Genomic DNA, 22,904 nt, shown 5'->3' on the forward strand with positions numbered 1-22,904 from the left:
TGCCCCAAGAAAATAGAAAGATCGAGATGAATATGTCTGAGCCTATGCATGAATCCGCAGTGACTGATTCCTAAAATTGTGACGGTTATCAAGTCTCTAAGTGCTAATGTATGCATTCTACCAACTTTCCATCTACCTAATTCTTAGAGTAACACACTAGCTAGACCATACACACGCACGTGACAAAAGGCATTCAGGGACATCGAAGCTCTCTTAAAAGTGACAGCAAGTGTTGATTTTACTGTATTTTCAAATGTTTTAGAGTATATCAACTCTATGCCTTACTATTATGTCCCTGTTTCGCTGTGTGTGTTTTAAAACTAAGCAGCTGGAGCACTAAACTGAAACAAACAAAAAACAAAAAACAAAAATGGCCAAGTGCAGATTCCAGCCCAGCTGTTTTCTAGCCATGTGCGGCGTTGTACATGGGTCTTTCTTCTGTACACACACACATCAAGTAGGGACAGTGGGTCCCCTCACTGTACTATGGATGAGAGAAAGGGAGAGGGAGAGGGAGAGGGAGAGGGAGAGGTGAGCATATATTGGGCACAAAGTAAATGTGAAGAGGAGAGGAAAGGTCTGGCTAAAAGAAAGTGGTTTGGGAACATTTCAAACTGAAGTGCAGGGAAGGGCATCAGAGGACCAGGACGGGGGCCTCTGTGCCTGGGAAAGTGAACTCTTTTTTTCTTTTTCTTTTTTTCTTTTTCTTTCTTTCGGGGCTGGGGACCGAACCCAGGGCCTTGCGCTTGCTAGGCAAGCGCTCTACCACTGAGCTAAATCCCCAACCCCGAAAGTGAACTCTTTTTTTTTTTTTTTTTTTTTTTTTGGTTCTTTTTTTCGGAGCTGGGGACCGAACCCAGGGCCTTGCGCTTCCTAGGTAAGCGCTCTACCACTGAGCTAAATCCCCAGCCCCGAAAGTGAACTCTTAATGTGGACATAAGGAAGTGATATGGGGGCCTAGAGAGATGGCCCAGCTGTGGAAAGCACTACTGTTCTCGCAGAGCACCTTGGTTTGACTCCCAGCACCAACATGGCGGCTCACAACTGTCTCTATGCCTGCTCCTGGACTCTAGGCATAGGACATGCACTTGGTGCACAGACACACATGCAGGCAAAATACTCATACACGTAAAAAAATAATTAGCAAAACCTTCGAAAAGAAAATGACACAAAGGTGCTGACTTTCGACCTGGGCACCAAGGCATGCCCAGCCACAAACATCTTCACAGAGCTCATGGCTGAGCGGCTGCCACACAGGACCCTGGCTTAACACCTGGGAATGGTTCTAGCAACCAGTCACACGAGCTTGGTGATCCACAGCTCCCAGTCAGGAGAGCGTTTCTGCACTGACCGCCTTTATTTCAGGTAACTTGTAGAATTCCCTTTAACCTCGGCACCCCTTCCCTATAAAGTCATGCACAGTGTGAATGTCTTTGGATCACCCTTTCAGAGCTGTCTGACCCCATTTCCACAGATTCCAATCATTAGGCACCATATAAAGTCCTTGCAATGGTTTCTAGGTTTAAACTAGTGGTCATCACAAACACTATGCTATCTAATTTTGAAACTTTTTGAGCTAACTCCCCTCACTTCCTCCCTTAATGGTAACATCATTTGTAACCATGATGCAATTCCCCAGAGCAGGGAATGAACAGCAGTGCCACTAGGATCTGATCCAGGACTCCTCGGTGTAACAATCCTTCCCGACAGATATGAACTTAATAAGGTGATCAAAGTGTTATCAGTAAGTCATTCAAAGTCACAGCGCTCGATACAACACTTAGAAGAAAACGTCATTTCATAATTCTCTTGTTAAAAACAAGCGTATTCTGGGAGGACATTCTAAAACACTGTTTGATACTCTTTAGAAGCATCATTTCTACATTTTAGTCTGCATGCACCTGGTGTGTATGTAATAATAAACACATGCAAAGGCGTGTTCATGTCAGTGTAGGCACACATATGCCACAGCACACACATGGAGGACAGCCCCGAGGGCTGCTCCTTGCTCTCCACTGTGTTTGAACAGGACGTCTTGCTGTTCACAGTGTGTAGTCTGGACTAGCTGGTTTGTGAGAATCGGGATTCTCCTCCCTCTGCCTCTAATCTCGACGTGGGAGCACTCAGGTTACAAAGGACCACCTACTTCCTCTGGCTTCGTGCTCTTGAGATCCAAACTCAGGCCAACTGCTTTACCCACTGAGCCAACTCTATGGCCCTGTCTGTCTGACTGCCTGTCTTCCTTCCTTCTCTTCCTTTTACTCTTTAAGAGTACAAATTATCTTATTATCTTTTGTGTGCATGCTGCAGGCGTTTCCGTGGTGGATGAATGCAAGTGTGGATGTGTGAGCACTTGTGTGATGTCTAGTGTCTTCACTCTCCATCTCGCTTTCTGAGACAAGAGTTCCCACTGAATCTGGTCAGCAGCTCATCAATTTACCTGGACTGGCCAGCTGATGAGCTCAGGGATTGACTCATCAGTACTGCTCCAGCACTAGGGTCATGATATGCCAGGTCCCCTATACACTGAGCTATCTCCCCACAGGTGAGTTCTATTTCTAACAAATATCCATCTGTGATCAGATACCAAAGTGTGGCTGCCTTTCCTCTAAGTCTAATTAACAGGTGGTTCCCACTTATCAATGGTGCCTAATTCAAGTTTCATTTGAAAACTCTGTCTTTTCTAATTTTTCTCACGATCACTAGAATGTTTATTTCCAAATCACTGTGAGGTAACTATTCTGGCCGGCTAGCCTAGAAAGCTGATCTACTTTTCTTTTTTTCTTTTTTCTTTTTTTTTTTTTAATTAACTTGAGTATTTCTTATTTACATTTCGAGTGTTATTCCCTTTCCCAGTTTCCGGGCAAACATTCCCCTCCCCCCTCCCCTTCTTTATGGGTGTTCCCCTCCCCATCCTCCCCCCATTGCCGCCCTCCCCCCAACAATCTAGTTCACTGGGGGTTCAGTCTTAGCAGGACCAAGGGCTTCCCCTTCCACTGGTGCTCTTACTAGGATATTCATTGCTACCTATGAGGTCAGAGTCCAGGGTCAGTCCATGTATAGTCTTGCTGATCTACTTTTCTAAGGAGAAAATCCTCTAGGTCTCGACCTGAGATGTGAAGCTGCATTTATTCGCTGTCCCCTCAGCTTGATGAGCAAGACCACCTTTATCTCTTCCCTGGTCCCTCCACTCTCGATTTTCTGCTCCTGTTGAACAGTAACTTGGATGATTAGCAACCTCCTAGTCTGGACGCTTCGCTTGCCGGAAGCCTGCGACTCCTTTCTCTTCCTCCAGCCTCTGATTCCCATCTCGAGAACTATTTTGGAGTCTCTGGGTTTAGGACCTGTTTATAGGCCTTGTGGCTTTCCAGAGTCCACCGAGGAACCCTGCACGTTATATAGATTTGGGGAAAACCCCACAGCAACAAGCAAAAAATCTATCCCTACTAGGTTAGCCTTACAGAACTCAGTGTGCTACCTGGGTATCCTCTCAATTTGTATTTTATATTTTAAATATAAACTCTAAAGGTTCTAGAGGTTCCATTTCATTTCATGTGTATGGGTGTTTAGCCTACATCCCTGGGATGAAGGGAGAGAGAATACCTGGGGTGGCTGGGGCTCTAAGAAAGGATTTGAAATGAAAGTGGCCAGTGGGGAAATACAGTGGACTTAGGAGGGAGCCAGTTCCTCGTCTGCTTCTCCCCCACTGGCTATGGAAGGTCTCTTGGCCTCCATCTCATACAGACTCCTACAGTCAGGAGCTGACATGCTTAGTTAAACATCAGCTCCTGACCATTTCAACCAAGGGTCAACAACAGCTCTGTCACCATTCTCCTTGTTTGTGGGACGTGCACTGGATGTTCTTGTCACCACTGGTCAAGATGGAGACACAGAAGGTAGATAAGACCAACAGAGACCACACTCAGCTTCCTGCTCTGATCTTTGTCAGGGAGGCCTTGGCATTTGAGGTCTCCCTTCCTGCCTATTACAACAGAGAAGGAAGGTATTCTCCAGCGCCATTCACCTCTGCTACTGACCCTGCCTCTCCTGGGTTGTTTTCAGTGGCTAAGATAGCATTGCACACATGCTTGAATCCTTGTTCTCTTCTTTAAGAAGAAGATGTGCTTTTCTTACTGAGATACGGTGTGCACTTGATGGCACACTGGAGACAGCAAACAAGCAATAGCCATTATGTGTGTCCCCATCCATCTGTCTTACTACCCAGCCACCAATAGGCACAGACGCCAGGTCAGAGGTGGGCAACAAAGCTTGAAGGAGAGCATTCTCTGGCCACACCTTCATTACTCATTTTTCTAGGCAGTAAAACCAGGAGCTAGGAAGCTAGGGCCACAGGGGGCAAAACACAGTGTGGGTCTAAGGCAGTACAGGAGGCAGGGAGATGACAGGACTCTTTTGTTTACTTTATTTAAAAAGAAATATACTCAATTAAAAAAAACACTAAATGCATAGCTTCTCTAAGTATTTAAAAAGTTATTCTCGTCTTGGATGCAAAAGTCAGTTAAATTGGATGTAATAAAATGTCGCAATCACAACAATGTCCTTCCAAACTCCTTTGTTACATTTCTGAGTAGATCTCTTAGGTTACAGAAGTCTAGTTAACTTTCAGTTCAGACTGGCAAACCGCACGTGCTGGAATGTTCCCTATACCTGGTTATTTGAATCAGAGCCTATTAAAACACAGGAAGTCCAACGCGGTATCATACCTTGCACGCATGGCTCTTCTCATATTCACGTGCAGAACTCGTCCCTTGAAGCAAGATCCTCCAACTAGACCAGGAGCGGTATCACCCACATCTGCTTCCCCGACCCTCTCTCCTGCCCAGGGCTGCCCCGTTACTGAGCCTGCCTTGTTTGCAATGCTGCTCACTGCTACTCTCCAGAGTGCTAACAATAGCCATGCTGTTTCCCGGCTTGGAAAATTAACATGAACATCGACAGTGCCCTGCAGTCATGCTCCGTTCTGGGTGGCCACCAGAAGGCCACGCATAGAGACGCCTTTGTTGGTGGAAAATGCTCTCTCTGAAGCTTATGGTGACACTGAAGTTGTTTTGTACTACATACTGTCCCTGGCTCAAATACATGCAAAAGACAGCAGACTCCCGGAGGAGTGCGGGGGACACAGGAAAGAGGAACCGTCTGACCAGGAACGCTACAGAACACAAAGGCGCCCCCTGGGTTTGGAATTGTTTCTCCATTTCGTTTCATGTGTATGGGTGTTTTGCCTGCACGTATGTCTGTGTACCATGTATGTGCTGGGTGCCCTCAGAGACCAGAAGAGGGCGCTGGTCTAGAGTCAGAGATGATTGAGTCACCATGGAGGTGCTGGGGACTGGACCCGAGTTCTTGGTTCAGCAGGAAAAGCCAGTGCTCTTAACCACTGCTCCATGACTCCAGCCCTGGGTTCTGAGTTTTGGCATATGGTCTTTTGAACTAACCTGAAGCTCTAAATCAATTAGTTTTTAGACTTATGTCCTCTTTTTTCTTTCACAATTACTTAAAAATTCATTTTAAAAATAAAATAAGTGAACGGCTTTGGCATGGGTTAATCATGTGTGAATATGATTAGCTTGGTAGTGAATTTCATAAAGTAACATCCCAAGACAAACGAATCAGATCGTGCATAAAACAATGTTGATGTACTGTGCTTCCCCCAGGTTTTTTGTTTGTTTGTTTTTTGTTTTTAAAGCAATGACTACTATTTTATCTGGTAATTTTTCTTCTAAGATAAGGTAGAGAAATATTCAGCTCAAACTCTCTTTGCTCAAACTCAATTTCCAAAAGCAATGAAAGCATGCAGTTTAAAAAACAACCATAGCTTAACAGAGCAAAATACACAGTAGATTGAACACAGGCAGACCAGCACGAACTGGACGGATCCACTCTCAGTAACTGTTTATCAGAAGCTGAGGTCATGCCTCAATGCATCAAACATTTGCCTGGTAAGGAAGAGGACTGGATTCCACATCCCAGAACCCACATAAAAGCCAGGCAGACATGACAGAGCTCCCCTAGTCCCAGTGCTGGGGCATCCGCCGGGCAGACCCAGGGCACTCTGGGTAATAAGCCAGAATTGGCAAGCTCTGGGTTCAGCAAGAGAGCCTGCCTCAGCCAATAAAATGGAGCAATCCAGAAGACACTCAACATCAACTTCAGGCCTCCATACGCATACATATGTGCATCCAATGACATCTGAGCTCGCATGCACACAAACAGCTTTTCAAATCTCCGATCACTGGAAGCCGAAAGCTGTCTCTCTAAAGTGCCTCCCTTTAGCGCCAGACTCGGCACAGACTCTGGCACTGTTCATGTGAGCTGAACCACAATTGGGACTCCATCCCTTCTGAGATGCTGGCAAGGCCGGAGACCATGACTCATAATGGTTCTCTCAAGCATGCTGTGGTCAGTCAGACGGTGATGACTACTGAAACTGCCCCTCGTTTCTGTGCATATGCCCAATGGGACTACGTCTGGGACAGCACATATCAAACATGAAGTGGTGATTCTGAAATGGACCATGACAGATAGATCTATTTCAGATATCAGACAGCATAAGCAGAATGCACTTTCTGAAAACATTTTACATCAAATTACCAGGAGATTAAGTTCAGAAACAGCTTTTTCCAAAAATCACCATTCTGGGGCTCTTTTTGGCAACAAGAAAATGCACCATTTTCTCCATGTTTTAGTGGACTTTTGGGTTTTTATGATTTATTTCTAGTTTCTATTTGTTTCCTTCATTGTGGTCTTACTCAGGGTCTGACAGACACTTTGAACATGGTGTACAGGGTTTCTCTGACTTCGGGGTCAGTATTTTAATGTGAGGAAACCACCGTGTTAATGTCTTAACAACAACAACAACAAATTCAGCACCAGCTCTTTAAAACACTGTGTTGTTGTATAACTAACGCAGGTTAAAGGATCTGGGTTTGGCTATCACCGTCTCCGGTCCGGGCATGCCAATTTGGACTTCTGGCAATCTTTCCCACAGGAGTGAGTCATCTGCCTTCCATAACCTCAAACATGATCCTGTTTCGTCACACTCATTTCTAATAAAGGGAAACGTTAGAGTTTCCATTTCTAGTCCACTGCACACAGCTGAACAAGGTTAGGTGGAGGGAGTCCCTGTGCATTTCTGAAATGTATGGAAGAGTTGACATTATACTTAGATGACTTGCATCAATTTCTTTGGTTTTGAGAACTATGCTGGGAATTTTAGTAATCGGTCATAGAGCCTACAGACACACTATGCAAGCGCTCTACCTCTGAACTACACCCTCAGTCCCAGCATTTTAAAGTCAACAATCCTTTGGAAGCATTACTAAAAGCTCAAATGTATCACACACGTGGTTAGTTTTTTATTGTTAATGTAACACTACCTAGTGTGGCCTGGTAAGAGGGAACCTCAATTGAAGAACCGCATCTATCAGACTAGCTTGTCTGTCTTGATTACTGATTCGTGTGAGGAGGGCTCAGCCCACTGTGGGCAGAACTATTCCTTAGGCAGGTAGTCTTGGGATATATGAAAAAGTGAGCAAGAAGCAAGCCATGGACAGGAGCAGCAGCATTCCTCTATGCTCTCTGCTTCAGGTCCGGCTTGAGTTCCTGCCCTGGCCTTCCTCAATGACAGACTGTGACCTCTAAGCAGAAATAAGTCCCTTTTCTCCCAGGTTGCTTCTGGTTCATAGTGTTTAATTGCAGGAACAGAAGCTCAGCAGACCACACAGATGATACTTTTTTTTTTTAAAGACAGAAATTAGACTCATTTCCTAAGCTATTCCTTTAAATTCCATGGGAACCTTTGAGGAGATGGGCCTGGAATATAACACAGGAAACAATCCGACTTGAGAATTAACTAAAGAGGCTGAGAGCACTGGGAGGACGGGATATGGAGTTTAGAAGGCTGGGGGGATGGCTCAGTGGTTAAGAGAGGACCTGAGTTCAGTTCTCAGCACTCATACGGGTGGCTCGGGACCTGTGGCTCCAGCTCCTGGTGCCCTGAAGCCGCCAGCCTCTGAAAGCATCTGCACTCACATGTACACGCTCCATGCAGACACACTTGCAAATGTGTCATTAGAAGTGATAATTCTTTAAAAACAAAACCAAACCATACTTTGTGCTTTTTTCGCTTTTACCCAGTGAGAGGCAGCACACGCTGAGCAGGAAACTCTCAGGGAAACAGACGTTTCCGTGAAGCCAAGTCATGGCATCCGCATTGTCCTTCACTTTGAGCTGTTTTAGAGTGAGCATCACAGCAGCCAGGGCCCACGAAACACGTGATGCATGCACACACTAGGTCCTCCCGTCCAGTATGGCAGTTACTAAGGGCATAGGACCACTGAGTATTTGGTATGTGATTGGTTCAATTTTAACACTTAATAAAAATAAATAAGATCTCATTTGATGCTCATTAGGCCATAGTTCTTATGTTTTGAGTTACATAAAGTATATTGCTTAAATTATTTTCAGTTACTTTTACTTTTTAAAGATTTATTTATTTTTGTTTGTATGAGTACAGTGTAGCTGTCTTCCGACACACCAGAAGAGGGCGTCAGATCCCATTACAGATGGTTGTGAGCTACCATGTGGTTGCTGGGAATTGAACTCAGGACCTCTGGAAGAGCAGTCAGCACTCTTAGCGGCTGAGCCGTCAGATCTAAAACCACAGATGTGGCTTACATTATTCCTGGATAAGCTAGGCAAGGATAGTCAGTTCTATTAAATTAGAAGAAATAATTATATAATATGAAAAGATGTTATTTTAAAAAAGTAAAAGCCTAGCATGCTGGCACACGCCTATGTTCTCGGCATTTGAAAGGACGAGGCAGGAGGATAGTCACAAGTTAGTCCAACCTGAACTCTATAGCAAGAGAGCAATTAAAAAAAAAAAATCATGAAGATAAGATATGGTGGTTTAAAGGGCTCAAAACAGGAGATGGACGGGACAATCCCGGTCAGACACGCCTGATTTTACAGAGAGAACAGGGGATGTGTGGGTGAGGGATATTCCGAAAGAAAGCCTTTCTCCTGTGACATCAGACTTCAAGGCTGGAAACACCTTAGAACCAATCCTGAATACCCTCCTACCTGAACCCTCCCTGTCACGTGTCTGCAGAGCAAACAGAAGTCCTATGCGCGCAAGGCCAAAGGTTGGGAAGACTGCAGTGCACGAGAAGGAATCGGGTGACCGTATCTGTAAGAATGCCAGGGTTGTCAACACACTTGAATATTAATGAGCACTTGTTGAACTGAGGTAAAAGGGTGGTGTTTTTCCAGGAAAGTGGATAACTGGCAGGAAGCGGGAGAGAGAACACTTGCCTACCCCTAGGCTGGGCTCTCCCTTAGCTGCTGCAAGTCGGGTAAGAAAGGCGACAGCCCCTGCCCCAGCTCCCCCTGCTCTGTTGTCTGAGAACCTGAAGTGAAGGTTAAAAGAAGCCTTCCTTGGCGTTCACACTGTGCTTTCTCTCTAAGGGAAAGCAGACAGGCCATGTGCAAATGGTGGGCACAGCCCCTCCACTTCTAGGGTGACAAGGGGTAACAGCAGCCGCCCTACAGGTCACCTGTGTCACCGTCAGAGAGGAAGAAGGACCTTTCTTCTCTGTCTGCTCCTGCAATCTCCTAAATGATCTACAAATATAGAATTGGCTTTGTACCAGCTGATCTTCAATTCACCATCTGCCTGCTTCTACCTCCCGGGTGCTGGGACTGAGGGTGTGCACCCAACACAACCACCAGTGGCAGCCTAAAGTACCTTTTAAAAATGCCCTGGCTTTGAAATTGCTAGTTTTTGTATAAGTGACACGCCTAAAAGAGACTCAGAAAACTTAAGAGGAACAAGAGACAATATTTTCTTTTCAATCTTAGAAAAGTGTTCTTTTTTTTTATTAATTACAAGATTTGGGGAACATTATTTTTGCATTTTGGGGAAGGCGATGATGGGGAGGTGAAAAGGGTCTCACACCATAGCCCAGACTGTCCTGGAACTCACTATGCTGTCCAGACTAGCCTTGAACTCACAGCAATCCTCCTGCCATAACTCCCCAGTGTCTGGGGTTACAGGCATGAGCTATTGCACCCAGTTTCAAAGGGTTAAAAGCTGGCGAGGAGGTGGGGACCCAGAGCCGTTCTTAGAGGCACGCAGTGGACGTTCTTTTAACATATCACTGCGCCTCGGAATGACATCTTATAAAATGCTCAGTTCTAGGCCTCCTGCTGCTGGCCGGTCCATGGGAATAGCCTGAAGAGAGGTAGGGGGCAGCCCCCATGAGAGACAGTAGTTTTACTTTAAGAACACGGTGGCAATCTCCTGTGCCATCAGTTGACCTGTGGTGTGCCCTTCCCTTTAGCTTGTCGTCCAAAGTCAGAGGTCAAAGTCTTTCTGGAAGCTGCAAGCCGGGGCCTCCTTGTCCCTACTGGTCTGACAGGAATGCTGGGAGTAGCTGCACTGGCCAGTACTCCCTTCCAATTTGCGAAGGAAGCTTCTTTTTAATTCTGTGGAAAATTTTCTCCTATGTCAAGTTCAGCAGAAAACTACTCTGCTCCAGGCTGGGCAGTGTTTGATGTCTGAGGTCTGTGCACTTTTCAACAGCTCTACCTGTTGCTCCTGTGCCTGGGGGAGATGAAGCCGTCTTTAATGTCATCTGTCACACAGCAGCTGAGGGGCACGAGAATGACCAGAAGCTGAAGGTGATGGCTCTGTTAATTTCTTTCAATTATAATTTCCTGACTTTTGAAGAAGCGTTTCAGCGTAACCCTATACTGCTCCACGTCTTCTCCACCTCTGCCAGAAGCTCCGAAACTCACTGGTAGTGTCCAATGGGCAGGCTGGGTACACAGTCATCAGAGGAGCCTCCTTTGGCCAGGGCCAGGTAGCAAGATGTTCCAATGGTGACCACCAAATGCTTTTCCACTTCAGAGCTGGCAAGGAAAAACCAACAAAGTCACAGAGGGGGCTTGTCATCCCTTCCTGTGGATGACTGACTATTTCCTTACCTGCTTTTTGCTCAAATCGAACAAATTGACCGGCTGGTTCTTCCTCGGGGGTAGCTGTTCTCCTACAGCTGCTTGCTTCCCAGACTCTCGGTCAGGATTCTCAGTGACATCCGGAGGCTGCTTTCTTTACCTGCTCTGCTACAGCCGTGGACTAGTACTGGATGCACGAAGATCCTTTCTTTTCTGGATTTCCAATAGTGGCCAGCTCTACGAAGCAATGGCATGCTGCACACCTTCTGGTAGAAAACATGGCTTCCGATATGGAGGTCTCCCATTATACGAAGTTTCCAAAGCAGCAAAATGATCCCTTGGTTTGAAGCTTGAGGCAAGGCTGGAGACCAAAGCACAGCCTCATTTTTTTTTTTTTTTGGTCTCTACTTCTCCAGAGGAATTCCCAAAGCCCCCCCCCCCCACACTTGGGTCACGGAGACATGAACAAAATGTCAAAACCCTTAAACTGGAATTCGGAACACAGCCTTGTTCTCAGGGAAGGCACATCCTTGGGACTAAAAGGGTACCCTAGGACTGGTTCAGCTAAGGACTCTGTCCTACTGGGGTATACAGTCTGCAGCCCAGAGCTTCAGTGAAGATAACACCTTTTTGACCCAGGTAAGTGATGTTTTGAGCGTAATTCACACCCATCAGCGTCTTAGGGATAATTTACTGTTTCTTGGTTCTCGGCACCAAGCACGGATGTCCGAATTGGAGCCTGCTTGCTGCCAGTCTTAAAACCCCTCCTGCTCTGGATCTCTGGTAGAGTCAAGACAATTCCCTACACACGACAGCAGGTCAAAGTCCCCACTTTTCTTCTCAGTTGTCTGAACTCTGTTTGTAAAGCATCGAACTTTCCTTCAACATCTCCACAAGCCAAGAGATGCACTGGCTTCTGTGCCATGGACAATGACAAGCTGTGCTGGGTCAGCCACCCCAAGCTAGGACATGAACTGAACACTCAAGGTTGTAACGCCAATGATTGTGTTTTAACAGAATGTATATAAGCATATGCACTAAGAGACGCCTTTTCTAAAAAGGAAAGAAAAAGCTTTAAAAGTCAAAGAGAAATAAACTGTTTTATGTGTGGGAGTGGGAGAGTGTTTCAGACATGAAATTGGAAGAAAAAATAAAAGTGAAGTTAGATGAAGGTCACTTGGTTTGTACACTATATCCCTTACCCAAACATCCTTTTGTGAGGTTATGAGAGGGAGGTGGGAGGAGCTGCCTGGAACCAGGAAGGTCTTCCTGAGTCTGTGGGCCTCTGCCCAGAATCGCTACTCAGTCAAAGGCATTTCTAGGAAAAGTCACCTACAGCAGCAGCTTCCCCTGTGGTGAGCAACCGTGCACACAGTATTCTAGCTCCAATTCCAGTGGCTTTCTTAATACCAGCAGACAGGGACAGGCACAGGCACAAGCACTGACTTAGGGACAAAACAGAAACGCCAGGAGGCAAGAAAGCTACATGAGTCAAGAGGGGAAATTCCTGACTCTCTGAGGATGGCTGGTCTATAAATGCTCCTGAGTGAGGCTCCTCAGGTTCAGCCTTCCTGCTGCTCTCTGCGAAGAAAGATCACCAGAGCCACAGCAGAGAGCTGCAGCTGCCACTGAGATGAACAGGACGGGCATGGCCATAGCCCTGGCTGTGATCATCTGGGCCACAACGGTTCCAGGTATATGGGACCTTTTGCTTCTGAACCTCTCTGTGCCCTAGGTTATTTTTCATATGTCTTTTCTCTAAAATATACAGTTCTTTAAATGTACTTAAATAATATTTTCTCACATATTAGAAGTTCTAGAAATGGCAGCAAATGTTGGAAATCTTTAAAGGAAATGATTGTTTTATGGATTTCTTAATTTTCTGACAATTATCTAGCAAGAGCCTTTAGCCCTTAATGTCTCTTCGGAGAATCTTATATGAAATTATGTTGGTATCCTGGAAAAATTAATGTTTTTTTTTTTTTGGTTCTCTTTTTTTCGGAGTTGGGGACCGAACCCAGGGCCTTGCGCTTCCTAGGCAAGCGCTCTACCACTGAGCTAAATCCCCAACCCCAAAAATTAATGTTTTAACCAGGAGACTGCTAATTTATTATGATTGATACTTTCAGAATAAAGAAAAGAAAATTTTTCTCTGGGGCAATGGTCATAGAAATGTCATAGGTGTTTGATCAATATGTCACTCGAGGGCAAGAGTGATTTAAGGGTAGTGTGGATATTACAACTCTCCATAAGCCTCCCCCAAAGATATTGTTTCTAAATAGAAACATATTAACATTTCCCCTAACTGAACCTGGAACTGAGCCTCCTGGGTTCTTATGCCATTATCACAGAGACCTGGGCTAATTAAGATATGAAGCTAATGTGACAAGTCAAGCTATTTTTAGAACCCTTGCTGCTCTGATGAAATAACAAATCTTTGTGGTTTCCCTGGAAGCTCTCAAAGACAGTTTCAACTGGGGAAGACGATACAATTTAGGATACTTAGTCTTAATCTAGAATTTGAACGTGGAAAGACAAAGATCAAAAGAACTGTTAACTATTTGCTCATTTCATAAAGAACAGGTCACCAGTGACTGTGAACTATATTGTATGCCCATTCAGTCAGTCATAAAATAATTCAAAGGTAAATACAGAATAGCCACTTTGTTCTCTGGGTGCTGTATACTGTGTAGGTGTTATTTAAAGCAATAAAGTGCCTCGATAGTAGCATGCCCACACTGTAATACAATTTCAGCACTTAGGAAGCTGAGCTGAGATTGGGCAATGCCAAAATCTGGGGCCTGCTATGTAGTAGTGAGTACTTCGAGTCCAAGGTCATCCTGAGCTTTGTGGTGAGTTGGGGGCAAACCTGATCCAAATAGAAAACCTAAATTAAATAATTAACAAAAGTTAAGGAGCGGAATAATCAAAGCTACAGTAAATTAGTCTAATGCAGAGAGAAACATAATAGGGAGATTCAAAAACTTAATTTCAGTCTGCACAGATGGGATTAACAGAAATGTGTCTGCCGTCCACTTCACAGCCCTGACTAACCAACGCTGTGGTCTGTTCCAGGCTTCGTTATGTTCAAAGGGGGGCGCTGTCTTTGCATCGACCGCGGAGTGAAAGTGGTCAAAATGGCAGCAATCAAGGAAGTTTCTGTAATTTACCCGAGTAACGGCTGTGACAAAGTTGAAGTGATGTATGTGATGGAGATGACAATGGTGTGGGTGCTTTTGTTTTGTGGATGTTTCTCCACCAAAGTTTAAGACTATTTTGTGTCTCCCTTACCAGTGTTACCCTGAAGGCTCATAAAGGACAAAGGTGCCTGGACCCCACATCCAAGCAAGCTCGCCTCATAATGCAGGTAGGTTTCGAGACCACCAGGTCGGAACGTGCCTTACCCATGAGAGCTCTGGAACACAGAAAACAGGCGACCTAGGGAAGAGTCCATTACCATTCTAACAGAACCCGCATGAAGCATCCATCTAGTTAAGGGGTTCTGGGCTAAACCTGGCAACATCCCTCCAGCCCCCGCCACGTTGTTCGTACAGGTCAGCTCTTAATTACAGAGGAAACGAAACAATCCAGCAAGTAAAACTCTTTATTTTCTCATTACAGACAATACAAAAAAAGAATTTTTTAAGGCGCCAGAACATGTGACGGGCCCTCAAATTCGAGCTCTGTGCCAAGAAGCTGACCCTCTCCTGTCTTGGAATATGCATCCGTTTTGCCAGATTGCAGAACTCGCTAGGAGGTCGGATACCTCTAAACTATTCTGCTTGGCTATGAAAATATTTATCTCGAAGAGTCATGTGTCTCTGTGTGTGCACACTCCGAGTTATCGTCTATGGTTACAGTGGACACATTGTTACTGGAATCCCGCCCGCCCGCTGGTTGGATTCAGAAGCATCTAGTGTAGAAAAACATTACTCAAGGAATTTTTCATGGAAATAACATCCCTTTCCCCAAATAACACGAGGCACATGAACATCTAGGAAGAAGATTCCACATATCATCTTGCTTGTACATTTAAAAAGATTTAGCATTCATGAGGTGCCCTGCAAACATTTCTACGCTGTAGAAACGAGTAAGAGAACACTACTGTTTCCTGAGTTAATCACACTGGCTTCCCACTGAGGCAGTCTAAAGGGCTAAAGATGTGTATTTCCTGTACATCTGGCTTTATCTGTTTTATCAGTGACAATAATCTGGATAGATTTTTAAAATAAATTGCTTTTGCTCACCAAAGAAAATGTTGGAAAAAAAATCTATTCATCTCTTTGAGTCTGTTTTCCGTTATTCTGCCTTTGAAAAAAATATGTAAATGTGTACTTGGTCCTTTCCTTTGTCGTACTGTGACTGGTGTGATGGTTGGCACTGTCCTTGAAAAGAATAAAAATTATGTTTCTCTAGTAAGCCACTATAAGTCATTAAATCATCAACAACTACATGCTTTCTGGACATTGAGATGCCTTTAGATTTGTTCTTTTTAGAGGCACACAGGTACTTTTCATCAGGTAGAATTCTTTAGAAATATATTTAGAAATGCTTTTAATCCCAGCACTTGGGAGGCAGAGACAGGCAGATCTCTGTGAGGTCCAGGTGTCTTTCAGAACAGCCAGGGCTACACAAAGAGAACCCTGTCTCGAAAAACTTAAAAAAAGAAAGTATACTTCAGTGAGGAGGAGTTGGGGGATGAGAAAAAATATGATATCAAAGGCACTGTTAAAAAATCAATAAATAAAAAGAAATTACATAGGTGTGCTGCACACACCTTTAGTTTCAGAACTTGAAAGGCAGAGGCAGGAGGATCTAGAGTTCAAGACTAGCCTGGTCTACAGACAGTATTCCAGGACAGCCAGGGCTTCACAGAAAAGCCCTATCTAAAAACACCCTAATAAAATAAAAAGAAATACTCAAATGTTAGGGGGGAAATCTATTCAACTTTACTTAGGAGTGAAAGGGATTCTTCCTAGTCACCCCACCCCACCCCTTTCACCTTTGTTAAACATCACATATTGTGACTTTCTGAGTTGAGCCCAAATGGAAAACCAAAAGGAGATTTCCTGCTAAGCACAGCAAAGACCCAGCCGGGCTGTGTGCACTTGGACTTTGAACCTCAGTGACAGCACACCAACACTGTCAGGAGAAACCTGAAACAGCAGTGCTACTCCTGCCAGTGGCTCCATGACACCTGGCTGGACTCTGACGGGTCCTCTCTACCCAGCTCCCTCACGGGAGTGTCCATTCTCCAATTGTGACTGTCAGCCCATGGCTGAGGAAACAGAATGTGGAGTCACCAAGACAAACAAACAAACAACAACAACAACAAAAAAAAACCCCTGGCAATAGTACAGGATCTCTAAATCCACAACCAAAATTCAATTCAAAAATCAAGAGGAGGCCAAGGTGTTTGTAGCTGTGCTTGCCCATGCTGCGTTACGGGACATTGGGACAACCTTAGTTCTGAGCACATAGCATGTACATTGTACTGTGCACGCCACGACACATGAAATGCCATTGACGAACCCCGTCTGAAGCACACTGGAGACCACTGCATATGCAACAAACTGAAAGGGTTTTTTGTTTGTTTGTTTGTTTGTTTTTTTACTGGGCATACAAAGGTTCCTGATCTTACAGAAATATAATTGTTTAATTAAGAACAAAAACCTTTTCATATTTTCCACTGTCAGCTTTCAGTATGTAAAGATATCAAGTTAGTGTATTCTGAGTTGAATTGTACTAGGATCTTTGATTTAAAAAAAACTGCTCTTAAAGAACTGAGAGTGTATCTAATAAACTTAAATATTTATGATGTGGTCAGCACATTCTTTGGATTCTAAATAATACCAAACTGGTGTCTTTTCAGAAGGGGGACAGTAGGTGCTTCTTGTCTTAGTCACTAATTGTACTTTCAAGACAGGGGTGACTGAGCTGGGCAAGTCTGGAGTCATGATGTGATTTCCAACTCCAGTTTTGTGTTAAGTCTAAAAAGAGAGTTTCACGCTCCCCACCCCAGACCCCAATCTTTGAAGACCCCAAAAGTCAGCTCCAATGCTGTTGCGGTGTGGGACTCTATGCCTGGCAGTATTTCATTTTCTATTTTTTTAAAGATTGTTAATTTCTCTCCCTCTTGCTACGCCCATCTGATTTTGCTGTTTAGATTTATCTTTCTTGTCAGTCAGACGTTTCCTGTCTCTTGCTCTCTTCTCTCCCCTGTGCCTTCCCTTCCTTTCTTTGATATAACCTCGCTCTTTCTTCCACTCTCTCCCCTCCCCATCTCTTTATTCCATTCACTCACTATTCTGTGTTTTCCCCTCCAACAGCATTTAACGTCATAAGTATGTGCTGTCTTCACGTCTTACTTCTCTGATCACTGGTGTTGTATTTGTTGGCGTTAGTTGTTGTCGGCATGTTTCTTAGCTTGCTTGGTTTAGTGGTGTCACTGTTGCAGTGGTCAGTTTTCTTCTGAGAAGAATGGGGTCCTTAGCCCTCACAAGTAGGATTCCAAGATCCACAAATAAACCCCAAGACCTCTGCAAACCAACAGATGCACAAACCAAGAAACTAGACCCCAACAGACAAAAACAAGCCAATTTAAAAACAGGGGTACATAAAAACTGGAGTGCAGATCTAAGCAGAGAATTCTCCATAGAGGAAACTCAAATGGTTCAGAAGCACTTGAAGAAATGATCAACACCCTTAGCCAGCAGGGAAATGCAAATCCAAACGACCCTAAGATTCCACGTTACCACTATCAGAAGATCAATAACACAAGTGATAGCTCATGCTGGCCAGGACGTGGAGCAAGGAGAATGCTCTTCCATTGCTGGTGGGAGTGCAAACGCATACAACCAATGTGGACATCTTCCTCAGGAAGACAGGAATTGTTCTACCAGAAGGACACTTGCTTAACCATGTCCACTGCTGTCTGTTCATAATAGCCAAAGACTGAGAAAACCTCCATGTCCTTCAACAGAATGGATAGAGAAAGTGAGGTACATTTACTCGGTAGAGCATTAGTTGGCTGTTAAAAAGAGACCTCCTGGTGCTCATTTAAAGAACCCGACCACACCGCTGGTTCTTCAGGATTACCACATACACAGGGCCTGGTGGGTGGGTTTGTGGGTCAAAGAGCTGCTGCCAAGCCTGACAGCCTGAGTTTGATCCCCAGAACGTACACGGTGGAAGAAGAGCGCTGACTTTCACCAGCTGTCCTCAGGGTGCACTGTGGGATACCTGTCCTCACCTTCCCTGCACGTGTGAAATGAAGAAATGTTTTAAAAAGCAAATCAAGACAAAACAAAAACATGGCATCATGAAATTTGCAGGCAAATGGGTGGAAGTTGGAAAAAAAATCATCCTGAGTGAGGTAACCCAGACCTAGAAAGAAACGTATTTGCTTATATGTGGATATTAGCCATTGGGTAAATGATGACTTATATGTGGATATTAGCCATTGGGTAAATGATGACCACGCTACCCCCTAGACCCAGAGGGGTCAGGTATAGAGGAAGGGACTAGGAGGGCACACATGGATCTATCTCTCTGGGAGGGACAAATGGAATAGATTTTATGGGTGGGGTGGGGGATGGGGAGTCAAAACGGGGGAGAGGGTCAGGTGAGGAGAGGCAGGAGAGACAGGGTAAAGGGAAGGAATGAAGGGAGTGCAGTAGAAACTTCCTGAAGTGTCTGAAGGTGATCCTAATGGAGGCTCCAAGTAATGAGGGAGACAGAGTCACAACTGGCTATCTCATGTCACCAAACGACCCAGGACTGGGTTACATCCAATTGAGTTGTTGGCCAAATGAGTCCCACCCCAAAACAACCTAGGCTGTTACCAAAACAATAGGTCAATGTAGTCTCTGAGCAGTACACCACAGAAACCACTGAGACGCGTGCGCGCGCACACACACACACACACACACACACAGATGGACACACACACAGATGCACAACACACACACACAGAGACAGACGGACACACACACACACAACACACACACACACACATGGACACACACACAGATGCACAACACACACACAGAGACAGACGGACACACACACACACACAACACACACACACACACACATACACACGTGTGTGTGTGTCAAAGTGGAGCCAACCCTTCTTCCCCTCCCAGTCTACCCACCCATGGCAGTAAAATGCCCCGCAGGAGCTGTCCAAAATTATAGCTCCTGTCAAAAATTACTGTGCCACATCTCCTCAGTCTGCAGCTGTCAGAGGAGCCACGGGAGCTGTCCGCGGTGGTGCACTACCTTTCCTGTCTCAGTGGGAGCTGCCCTTCAGGAGCTGTCCACTGTGATGACACCTTCTTTCCTGACTCACCCTACAGCTTTTGTGAAACACCATCACAGGAGCTGTCCCACAGGAGCTGTCCATCCTGGCAGCACCTTCTCTCCAGCCTCCCCCACCCCAGGTGGCCCCACAGCGATGGCGCCTCAGCAAAAGCCAGCAGCAGTCCAGGATTCCCCACCCTAACTCGGGGAAGCTACCAATCCCTAAGCAGAAAACCGCCAAAACCCTGAACAGAAAAAGCCACCAATCCCTGAGCTCCCTCAAGCTCAGGTCTTGAAATCCACCAATCCTCACTCTGGAAATCTCTGTCCTGAGAAACTCTTCCCCCTCAGAACTCCGATATAAGCAGTGCCGTTTTGTCCAGTTCCCTGTTGCCTGCTCTCAGGAGTAGAGGACAGCCATCTATGGATTTGTCCCTCCACACCCTAGGTCCTCCAATAAATGCCTTTCGTGAGATTTCCTGCCTGGCGAGACTCGCTTGCCTGAAGAAGCTGAAAGGAAAAGAAACAGAGAAGACATGGAGCAGGGCTGAGGCTCCTGAGCTGCTCAGTTCGGTTGGGCGTCCCCTCCCCTGGGAGCTGCAACCTCTCTGCTGAGGAGGCTTCCTTCCAGAGCTCCTGTGTCTCAGGATGCCCTTCCACTGGGATACTGTCTCCTCTCAGAGATGGTTCCAGGGCTTCCAAGTCACAGGATACCTCTCCATCTGGGCAGAAACACTTACAGTCGCTCTTTACAAACTGACAGCAGGGCCCCATTCCTGAAGACAACACCCACACAGCCCATTGAACACGGAGAAGGCAAACTGGTGCCTACAGAGAACCTTCACCCGAGGTTCACTTCACAAGAAGGAACCCATACTCGATACTGACTGAGTGACTAAGAACGGAGACTAGATAGCCCAGAGACCTGGGGTAAAGCCAAATACTGCTGCTCTGCTAAAGGAACACAGCAGTAAAATGACTCCAAACAACATTCAGGGACACTCATAGATCAGCCTTTCAGACAGCAACAGAGCAGCTCTCCCAGCAGCAGATGACCCACAGCCAGACAATACGCAGAGAGTGCAGGACCTTGGAACACACAGTCAACTCTAATAGGGCCTCTCCATCAAATCTCTCCCCTCAAGAGCTCAGAGAACCCTGAAAGGCAGGCAGAAAGAGTGTAAGAACCAGAGGGTGTGGAGGACACCAGGAGAACACGGCTCTCTAAATCACCTGGGCAAAGCTCATAGGAAGTCCAAAGAGTCAGCAGCCACCATGCACAGGGCAGATGCGGGTCTGCAGCAGGTCCTCTGTGCATGCGCTATGGCTCTCTTGGGCTCTTTACTTTCTGTTGGGTGGCCTTGTCCAGCCTCGATGGGATGACTTTTGTTTATGTTTTATTTTGTCGTGTTTGGTTGTTACTGCTTAGAAGTTGTTCTTTTCTAATGAAACACAGAAAGGGAGTCAATCCAGAGAGGAGGGGAGGAGAGAGGAAGGGGGTAGAGGGTGGTTGGAAACTGTAATCAGGATTTATTTATAATAAATGAGTATTTTTAATAAAGGGGGGGGAATACAAAGGGCTTGAGCTAAGTTAATATTGGGTGAGAGAATCCACAGTAGAAGCAGAGCACAGAGCCCCAAAGAGCCACGACTAGGAAGCCAGGAGGCTCCGTTTCTGTTACGGATTTATACCAACTAATTTAGCACACAACCATCAGCTCGCACAAGGTATTTTTTCATTCGCTGCTACCTGCTTATGAGCACTTTTCATTTATAATATAATTAGTTATGGATTATCAGCTTGACTTCCACAACAAGGCTCATGAATTTGTTACTTTAACATTTATAGTAAAAGATTTCTCATTGAAAGACAAAACTTTATCTCCCCAGATTCACGGCTGCATCCATCTTCTCTTTTCCTGAAGCCCCTGTGGGTTATGCACGTCCTCTGACCTTGGCCAGCATAAGAGAACTGCTTCTTCCTCAGTTCACGCTTCTCAAGTTGAGAAAACCAATGTCCTGATTTACAGATCCACGTCGTTCATTTTCCTTGCCAACAGACAGGGAGAGCAAGGCTAACACAGACAGGCAGCATAGCAGTGTGCCCGAGAGGCTCTGGAGTTACATACGCTGCCTGGGTTCAGGCTGGAATCCTGCTGTGGAACATTACTGAGCTGCTCAAAACAGTCTAAGTCTTTAGTAAACCGAGTAAATAAAACAGCACTGCCTCTCCCAGGTGAGAACATGCAGCAAATGTTGATTCAACTTCATGATTTTTTAATAAATTCTAACGCTAAGCAGTTTGCATGGGTAACTGGTCTGAAAGCCCGCCACCATTCATACCCTACAGTTCAAACCATCCATTACTGAGATTATCCGTGCTGGCACCTTTCAGAACATGAAAGGAGGGGTGGAAAAGGAGAGACAGAGAAACAAAGCCAGAGGGCGGGAGAGCCAGAAGAGGGAGAAAGGTGGTTCACCCCCATCTCCTACTCTCTGCCTAACCTTGGCTTTTTCTCCTACCATTTCTGCTATTTCATTTACCACGTCAGTCATGGCTTTCTGGGTCTCCTTGTTAGTTCATGGACGCCCTCTAAATACCATGGTGATGGAGGCCCTTCAGTCACTTCACTGACTCAAAATATCACAACCGCTTAATGCCCAAGGTAGTGTCAGGAGCTTCCTAGTACCTAAGATGTGTAGTTCAGGAAAATGCTGGCACAGTTCCACTATCACACATTTCTTGCTTTGTTTTATAGAAATAAAGTGGCTCACTTTGTAACCTGGAACTCATGAGGTATGGCAGACTGGCCTCAAACTTGTGGCAATTCCCCTGCCTTAGCAGTCTGAATTCTGGGATTAGAGGTATGAATGACTACTGATTGACTAGGATACATTTTCCTTGGCATTCTCTTCAAAGAAAGAACCAGGAATCTAAATAAAGCATGGCTCTCGCTGTTTCCCTAAGAGCTCTGTGGCAAGTTATTGTTATCATCATCATCACCATCATCATCATCATCATCCACTGATTTTTGAGACAGGGCATCTTTCTGAAGCCCAGGCTTACCTAGAACTCATTACATGCCTTGGCTGGCTTCAAACTCACAGTGGTCCACCTTCCTCAGCCTCCCCAGTGCTGCAATTACAGCATGTGCCACTCACCCAGCATTATTTTTTATGGACCTCTGGTGTGCAGGCTGGATCGTCACTTTACTTAGTGACACTAAACTACTCCTAAGCCATGTGTGTGCATGCATTTGTAACATGGGGAGTTAGGCACTCTCCACCCAAATCAAGATCCTGTGTCCATCTATCTCTTTGCTACACTGTCTTCCAAATTCAACAAAAACCCTATCCTGGGCTCTGGTTCTCAATGTGGAAGACTGAATCAACAGAAATGGAAACTCAACTAAGCTGTTCTGTTTGGTTTGGTTTGGCTTGGTTTTTCAAGATGGCGTTTCTATGTATAACAACCCTGGCTGTCCTGGAACTCACTCTTGTAGACCAGGATGGCCTCAAACTCACACAGATCCTCCTATCTCTGCCTCCAGATTGCTGGGATTAAATGTGTGTGCCACCACATCTGACTTGAAACTAAGTTCTTTAACTCTGATTTTCTT

At 45.3% G+C, this 22,904-nt stretch overlaps 2 protein-coding genes and 1 pseudogene across 12 annotated transcripts in view; 1 reads left to right on the plus strand and 2 right to left on the minus strand.

Moving 5' to 3' along the window:
• Positions 1–22,904, minus strand: part of Art3 (ADP-ribosyltransferase 3) — an 83,980-nt gene that overhangs the window by 41,403 nt on the left and 19,673 nt on the right. For 5 of the 11 annotated variants that reach the window (XM_087582898.1, XM_087582902.1, XM_087582906.1 and 2 more), the window contains exon 1: positions 4,725–4,859. The exons of the other annotated variants lie outside the window; for them this stretch is intronic. The gene's annotated coding sequence lies outside the window, so the exon portion shown is untranslated. Of the gene's footprint in view, positions 1–4,724; positions 4,860–22,904 lie in introns of those variants that run through there. 11 annotated transcript variants of the gene reach the window in all.
• Positions 10,521–11,994, minus strand: Cwf19l1-ps1 (CWF19 like cell cycle control factor 1, pseudogene 1; annotated as a pseudogene).
• Positions 12,553–15,333, plus strand: Cxcl11 (C-X-C motif chemokine ligand 11). The gene is given in 4 exon segments (NM_182952.2): positions 12,553–12,674; positions 14,056–14,182; positions 14,275–14,347; positions 14,602–15,333. Coding segments are annotated over 4 exon segments (303 nt in total). The 5' UTR covers positions 12,553–12,613; the 3' UTR covers positions 14,644–15,333.

This window comes from Rattus norvegicus, chromosome 14 (assembly GCF_021556685.1).
Source record: "Rattus norvegicus strain SHRSP/BbbUtx chromosome 14, alternate assembly SHRSP_T2T, whole genome shotgun sequence".
NCBI lineage: Eukaryota > Metazoa > Chordata > Mammalia > Rodentia > Muridae > Rattus > Rattus norvegicus.